This window comes from Elephantulus edwardii, unplaced genomic scaffold (assembly GCF_000299155.1).
Source record: "Elephantulus edwardii isolate Elephantulus edwardi_28Jun2011 unplaced genomic scaffold, EleEdw1.0 scaffold00027, whole genome shotgun sequence".
NCBI lineage: Eukaryota > Metazoa > Chordata > Mammalia > Macroscelidea > Macroscelididae > Elephantulus > Elephantulus edwardii.
The window spans coordinates 2,450,946-2,458,761 of NW_006399777.1; the positions used below are offsets into that span (position 1 = coordinate 2,450,946).

The 7,816-nt window shown below is 54.4% G+C and overlaps 1 protein-coding gene across 1 annotated transcript in view; it reads right to left on the reverse strand.

The window, feature by feature from the left end:
• Positions 1–237: 237 nt before the first annotated feature.
• Positions 238–7,816, reverse strand: part of RFTN1 (raftlin, lipid raft linker 1) — a 211,872-nt gene continuing 204,293 nt past the window's right edge. Inside the window, exons 10-12 of the mRNA XM_006883404.1 lie at positions 3,020–3,302; positions 2,419–2,622; positions 238–488 (exon numbers count right to left, since the gene is read on the reverse strand). Of these exons, the coding sequence (XP_006883466.1) occupies positions 238–488; positions 2,419–2,622; positions 3,020–3,302 (738 nt within the window). The remainder of the gene's footprint in view (positions 489–2,418; positions 2,623–3,019; positions 3,303–7,816) is intronic.

A 7,816-nucleotide genomic window follows, 5' to 3' on the forward strand; every position in this document is an offset into this window, starting at 1 on the left:
CAGCACATGGGCCCTGCATCCTGGTGTGAGGACATGGGCCCTCCGTCCACCAGCACGCGGGCCCTGCAGCTGGTGTGAGGACATGGGCCCTCCGTCCACCAGCACATGGGCCCTGCAGCTGGTGTGAGGATATGGGCCCTCCGTCCACCAGCACGCGGGCCCTGCAGCCCGGTGTGAGGACACAGTCCCTCTGTCACTAGCACGTGGGCCCTGCGACCTGGTGTGAGGACATGGGCCTCACAGGCCTTCCGTCCACCAGCACGTGGGCCCTGCAGCCCGGTGTGAGGACACAGTCCCTCTGTCACCAGCACACGGGCCCTCCGTCCACCAGCACATGGGCCCTGCAGCCCGGTGTGAGGACACGGGCCCTGCAGCCCGGTGTGAGGACATGGGCCCTCCGTCCACCAGCACGCGGGCCCTGCAGCCCGGTGTGATCCCAAGCAATGGCTCTGGCTCCTCCAGGCCCGTGTGCCAGCCTGGCCTCAGCCCTGCCCAGAGGGACGGCGGACTCCACCCGCTTCACGGCAGGGAACTGTTCCCTCCAGACATGTTACCTGTGGGTTCTACTTCAGAAAACTGCAAACACGGGAAAGACTTGCTTCACTCCCTCACTCACTGAAGAGACTTGATGGGAGGATTAAATGACAAGCTTTGCGGTGGAGCAGTTATGCTGGTGGGTTGCCGAGAGGACCACGGCAGAGGTCAGAGAGGAAAGGGCCGCAGCCCGGACTGTCGGCAGCCCCCAAGCCTGGGGAAGGCAGGGCCACTGGTGTCCCTGAGAACGACCAGAAGGAGCCCCCTGCACGCCCACTGTACACAGCTGACTGCCAGAACAGGGGGTGCCTCTGTGCTAGGGTCGGCCCCCAGGCTTGGCGTGACGCGTTACAGGAGCAAAACATGTTAGCCCGACAGCTCATGTCACGTGTGTTCCTGGATGGGATCCTAGAACAGAGAGGACACTGAAGGGTAAAACCCGGGAAATCAAACAAATGAGGACTTTAACGACCAGTAATGCAGTGACGTGCTTCATGACAGACAGGTTGCAGGTGGCATAACAGGAGTCTGGACACAGAGCTTATGAGAACTGTGCAATTTTTCTTTAAACGTGTAACTGTTCTAAAAAATGGTATCGACTCAAATTTTTTAAGTAGCAGTAGATGATATCTGCATTATGCAGATGACACAACCCTGCTTGCTGAAACTGAGGAGGACTTGAAATGCTTGCTGCAGAAGGTCAAGGACTGCAGCCTTCAGTATGGATTGAGGCTCAATGTCAAGAAGACAAAGATTCTCACCACTGGACCAATTGGCAGCATCAGGATGGATGGCGAAGAGATAAAAATTGTTCACAGCTTCAGTTTACTTGGCTCCACGGTCAACACTCTTGGCACCAGCAGCCAGGAAATAAAAAAACGTATTGCGATGAGAAAGTCTGCTGTTAGGGACCTCTCCAAAGTACTGAAGAGCAATGGTGTCACTCTGGAGACTAAGGTGCGTCTGATACAGGCTTTGGTCTTCGCAATCACTTGTTATGCATCCGAGAGTTGGACAATGACTAGGGAGGATAGAAGGTGAATTGATGCCTTTGAGCTGTGGTGCTGGAGAAGAGGATTGCATGTACCATGGACTGCCAAGAAAACAAACAGATTCATCCTGGAGAAGGTTAAACCGGGCTGCTCCTTGCAGGCAAGGATTCTGGGGCTTTGTCTGATTTGGACATGTTGTAAGGAGGGACCGGTCCTTGGAGAAGGACATCATGCTTGGGAAGGTGGAGGGACGGCGCAGGAGGGGAAGACTCTCTATGAGGTGGACTGATTCAGTGACTGGGGTAATCAGGATGGGAGTGTCAGAGACAGTGTGATTGGCACAGGACAGAGCAGAGTTTAGGGCTGTTGTACATAGGGTCGCTATGAGTCGCAAGCAACTTGACGGCACATAACAACAGATGGGGACCAAATTATTCTATATTTGAAATGCTTTGTTGATAAGTTGTGGGTTTGGTTGGTTTGGGTTTGGTTTTTTTTTTTTCAATGAAAGAAATAGAAATGGTAAATGAGGGATGTGAGGTCAGTACTTTTGGACACATGACCAGATACAATAATCAGTACCCAAAATGCACTAAGTCATCAATGATTTATTGCTTTAAGTAACTAAACAAGAAAGAGAAGAGGCAGGCTATTGGTTCTGGTCAATACCGTCTGCAGCGTCTCTCCAGAGCTCACCACTTGCATCTACTTAAAGCCTTAAGATACTTTCTGAACAATATAAACACGTGATAGACACAGCATATTCTCTAACAGCATGGCCAAAGATACATGGGTTAAAATCACACAAAACCAGGGCACCCACCTCACCAGGGCGCCCCAAAACGACACCAAGAAACGTGTTCACAGCGTGTGCCGAGTACAAAACCCTTACAAATTTTTGGCATGGATACTGAGACTTTGTCCTCGGCCCTCTGCGAGAGCAGCGCATCCAGCACCTGTGGGAGGCGGGCACCTCCTCCCAGGCACTCTCGGCCGAATGGCAGGGTCTGAGGGTTTAGGTGAAAGGTGGCCAGGACTCCCCAGGTGTTGAAAGTCACCAGGCAGGGCCCGAGGCGGCAGGGCCGGCGTGTCTCCGCTGGGTGTGGGAGTGGATGGTTTGCAGGCAGGGTTGTCTGGAGTCCTGGGCGTTCCTGGGGGCCCTGCAGGGCTGGCACAGGCACTGGGTGGCTCAGGCCCTCCCTCCTCAGGAGGTGGGGCCAGAGCTGAGTGTCAGGAGCAGCCCCTGCACTTGAACTTTCTCACACTGGGGCAGGAGGGCCTGTTTCTAATGGACTCACAGGAACCAGCTCCCTCAGGACGCAGCGTGGAGGGGCAGGCCGACACAGGAGGGGAGGTCAAACAAGGTCACATTCAATACCAGGCAAGCCTGCCCTGCTGGCTCCCAGGAGTGGCCCTCAGGCCTGCAGGTCACCGGGCCTCAGAGCAGCCCCAGACTCAGTCCTCTGCTGGGGCAGCATCCTCAAGGCCCCCACCCCTGCCGGGGTCCCTGCTGAGGGTGGCCGGGCCATTGTGCACGGTGCCCCCTGCCAGCCCACCCTCAGGACCTGGCTTGTCCACCCTGCTCTCGGGGACATGGCCCCCAACCTGCTCCCCATCAGCTCCCGGGCGCTGGTCCCCACCCCCAGGCTTGGGAAGCGGGTCCTCCAAGCCCTTCTCGGTCTCCTCCGCGCGGCGTCGGCCTCCAGCACTGGACCGGCCTCTGGACTTCCTCAGCCTCCTGCTACGTAGCTCCTCTCGGGAGAATCGCCACTGGAACTGGGGAGCAAAGAGAAGTGGGGTGAAGGACGCAGCCACTGTGGGCGCACAGCACCGCCTGTGCCCATGGGCACTTCCCAGAGCCTCACATTTGGGCCACACGTGAGTCCCACCTTGAATGGGAGCCCCAAACACCTCATCCCATGTAGCTCCAGGGGTGGGTGCCTGGGGTGTGGTCCCCAGAGCTGAAGCCCCTCAAGGCTCATCTTCCCAGGCCGTAAAGTTGACCCGGAGACACTATGAGATGTTCATTGATCGGGACAGAGCACTCACTACCCAGAGGGGTGGGTGCACCGGCCACTGGACGTGGGGGACGCAGCAAGGCATCTCACACCCTGACACAACCCCTAGTACAAAGCAAACCCAAGAACTACACAAGCTGATAAGAAAACCTTAGCAATACACACGGTTTGTTTAAGGGAGAATAAAAACTCCTCCTGCCACCTGCTTGATAAGGAGGACTGGTCAGCGTGTCCTCATTCTGGGAGGAAACCAGAAAGTCTAATGGGAAAACCAGCATCAGCAAGAGTCCAGTCAGACCCAGGTAGCTTGCAGGACGGAGCCGTCTCTGGGTGGTTAGAGGACAGACCGTACAGTGACCAAGGATGACAAGAAGACTCCTTTGAGCAGTGGTGCTGGAGAAGAGTGCTAAACGTTCCACGGGCCACCAAGAGAACAGACAGGTTCATCCTGGAGAGCATGGAGCCAAGCTGCTCCTTGGAGGCAAGGATTCTGAAGTTCCGTCTCACATACTTTGGACATTTGGAAGGGCCGAGGGGCAGTGCAGGAGAGGAAGACCCCTCATGAGGTGGCTTGACAGAGTAACGGGGCTTGAGGGTGGGTGTCTCAGAGACAGTGTGGTGGCTCAGGTTAGAGCAGGGAGCAGGGCTGTTGTGTGCAGAGGGTCACTAAGCTGTGGGGGTCACTATGAGTCATCGACTCCAACACACAGAACAGCAGCAACTCTAAGTGTCTACAAGTCCTTTGAACCAGCCCGTCAGGAACGGCCCACGTGGGGAAGGGTCCCGAAACCCCACAGCCTGGAGGACCAGGCCAGGAGAGGGCTGTGGGCCTGTCCTTCCCAAGTCCTGCAGCTGAGCCTTCACAGACAAGCCTACGGTCACCTTCCTGAATCACCTTCATGGCCAATGACTGAGGTGAGGCCAGAGGCCCCTGTGGGGACCCCATCACCACCATCCTCTCCTGTGACCCACTCCTGCTCCCCCTTTTCCTCCAGGGACAGTGACACGTACAGAGTTAGCCTCTGGTGGTTGAAAGACGGCAACTGGTCTCCCATCAACTCCTGGGACGTTCCCTCCTCCGCTCGGAGGCACCTGAGCTGATTCCTTCACTCCCGTTGGCTCTCGATCATAAGCTACTTCACGAAATGGTTTCGTGTCAACCAATTATTTTTGATACAGTGACTATCTTTGCTTTCATCTTCTTTTGATGTTTCCTTTGTCGTTCGAGATTTTGCCCACAGACTCCTTAAGTATTGCAATTCTGGGCTTGAATTTGTTCTTCCATTTTTTTTAAACCTGAAAAATATAGAAGAATGTACTCTTTTTTTGTTTTCTAACTTCAGCTCTTTGCACCTTTCCTTGTAACACTGTCTTCTTGAAACACCTCTGAAACTCTCTGACTTCAGCACGCCTTCCCCTGGGCTGGCTTCTTTCTGTTCCAGTTCAGCTTCCACAATCTCCTGCCACATCCTTTTTGGACTTTTCTTTACCCCTTCTCTGGAATGATCTTGTACTGTCTTCATGGATGATATTCTTGATGTTATTCCAATTCATCTGGGCTTCAATCTAGTGTTTATGCTCAGATGCTTGAGCTGGTGCTTAAATTCAGGGGTGCGTGTGTGAGAGAGACAGAGAGAGAGAGCATCATTCAGTTAAGGGAGTGTGTGTGTGTGTGAGAGAGAGAGCATCATTCAGTTGTGTGTGCGCGTGTGTGAGAGCATCATTCAGTTAAGGGAGAGAGAGAGAGTGTGTGTGTGCGTACGTGCATCATTCAGTTAAGGGGTGTATGTGCACACATCTCTAGGACTGCTTCCACTTCAGTGTGATCCTCTCACTCTGTGTGGTCTCTGGGTCCCCCATGTCCATGGAGGGGGAACACCGGAGGGCCACACGGAAGGCTGCAGTCACACAGTTTTTAGGCCATGCTGGGTCCTACCATGAGAGGCACAAAGAAGACCGTGAACTCCCAGAGAAAGGGAGTGAGTGAAGGCCCGGGGTCAGGACCTCCTCTATAAGGGCTGGTGTGAGCGGGGCAGCAGGGGGTGGCGATGGGGCACATCCTCGGCCACCCAGACAGTGCTGCTCAGCAGGGCGCTGGGCCAAGGGCTGCCCACGTGTCCACCACGCTCACTCCTTCCATTCCAGCTGCACCCTCAACAACGTGGATAGTGACTGAGGTTGTGAGATGGGGCAGGACAGGACAGGGTCCCCAGGAGACCCCTAACAGTAACAAACCTCCCCCAGAGTCTTGGAGAAAGGCGTTGGGATCCTGCTCTGGACAAAGGGAGAAGCAAAGGGCGGTGTGGCCACGCTCATATTCTGAAAGGCTCCCTTCCCCGCCCAAAAGCATCAGTCAGACGCATGTCCTGTCAGGCCAGCCAATAGAGAGCTGGTCTAACAGCCGTTAGACTCCAGCTTAGCTGATTAGAAACAAATCTACTGAAGGCTCCCTGACAGGTCCACTTTAAAGAGATCAATAATGGTGAAGTGAAGCTTGCGTGGATGTCTCCAGATGACCTGGGAAGGCACACACAATTTACGTTCGGGGATGGCCGCTGTGTCACCACCTGGGGGCTGGTCCCTGGGCTCCTCTGCAGAGAAGGGGAGGGGTGGGGGTTCTAACAAGCTCCATGGGGTCTCCCAGGTGATAATCTTTACAGAAGGATGCAGGCAACCACATCTTTCTCTCACAGAGGGGCTGGTGGACCGAACTTTTCAGATAATAGCAGAATGCTTTAACTACCGTGCCACTAGGACTCCTGGCCAACATGAGCCCGCTGTAAGGGCTGCACTGACGTCAGTGTCCAGCCCCCAGGCCGCAGTGACCGTGGCACTTGGCCGAGCTCACCAACAGCTAAAAGGAAAAGGAATCCAGCTCACCGTCCACATCAGAAATTACCGTATATCAGAAAAAAATAAAATCTTCCAGTTCACAGCAACCTGCATCCAGAGTCCTGTGTCAACAGGGTGAATGGTCTCACACATTTTAAGACGTGTCCAGGCTCCCCCTGAGGTCAAAGAGCCAGAGGGGGACCTCTCTGGAGCTGGAGAACTCGCCCACCACCTGGGAAGAAGTCCGCTGCCTGCACTAACGGCACCCTCACAAAGAGGGTTGCTTCCAGCGCTGCAAAGTCTTGGGAAAAGTCTCCCTCTTCTGATGAAATGAGGCCTAAACGTGCTACGTCCTTGACGTGCCAAATCTTGAGATTCCTTACATCCCAACGCTAGCGCTGCGACTCTGTCCCAGGCTCCGACGCTCGATCATTCGTGCATCCAGTCAGCAAACAGGTATCACGTGCCAACCACGTGTCAGGTGCTGGGGCACAGATGGGGTGCTCACCAGTCAGAAAAAAGTCTCTGGGTTCTTCTAGGGAGGCACTGAGAGCGAGGTTGTGGGGGAGAGGAAGGCACTTCTCGGGGGCGCATCACAGATGGACAGACAGGACTGGAAGGAGATCAATGTCCACCCAAGGAAGTGATGCCTGGGTGGAGATTAGAAGGCACGAGTCCAGGGAGGGGGCCAGGTGCAGCCGCGGTGCGCACTGGGGCAGGAAGGACACTCAGATCATGAAGGCTTGGGTGGGGGGGGCGGGCTGGTCAGAGAGCAGAAATGAGGGGCCGGGAGAAGCAGAGGGAAGGGCCAGCCCATACAAGGCCCTGCATGGACATCTGCAGGTTCCCTCTTCACTAGAAGAGTGATGCGCCTTGCTAGAGCAGCTTTAAGATCTGAGGTGATGGGATTCTCTCTGGCTCTGAGCAGAGGACATGCCTGAAAGGGGCGTGAGCTGATGTGGGGAGACTGGTATTAGGTGACAGGACCAGGCAGTACTGAGGAATACAGGGAATTAGTGTCACGCAGAGTATGAACGTAATGAGCAGAACAGAGTCACAGACACGGCCCACAGGCTGGGGGAAATTGGGCTCTACAGAGTGTTCAAGAAAGAACTTGTTTGTATCAGATTTCCAGGGCTTGCTTTTTAGATTTTATGAACATGGCTTCTGCCTTCACCATGACCGTGTGATTTTGTGCAATCTAAGTGGCATCATTCACTTTCATAAAATAATAAAGATGGCAGAAAAAAAATGGGTAATGGGTGAGATAAGGGACACCTGAACTCAAGTCAGGGGAGGCTCTAAGCCCAAGTGACGATTTCCACGTGTGGGGAAAAGCAATTGAAGAAATAAGCCCCTAAAAAAAGCAGAGTACTCATGTGAAACCTGGATGGCAACATGGACAAGGAGCTGTGCTGCCAACACCCAGGGTAGTGGTTC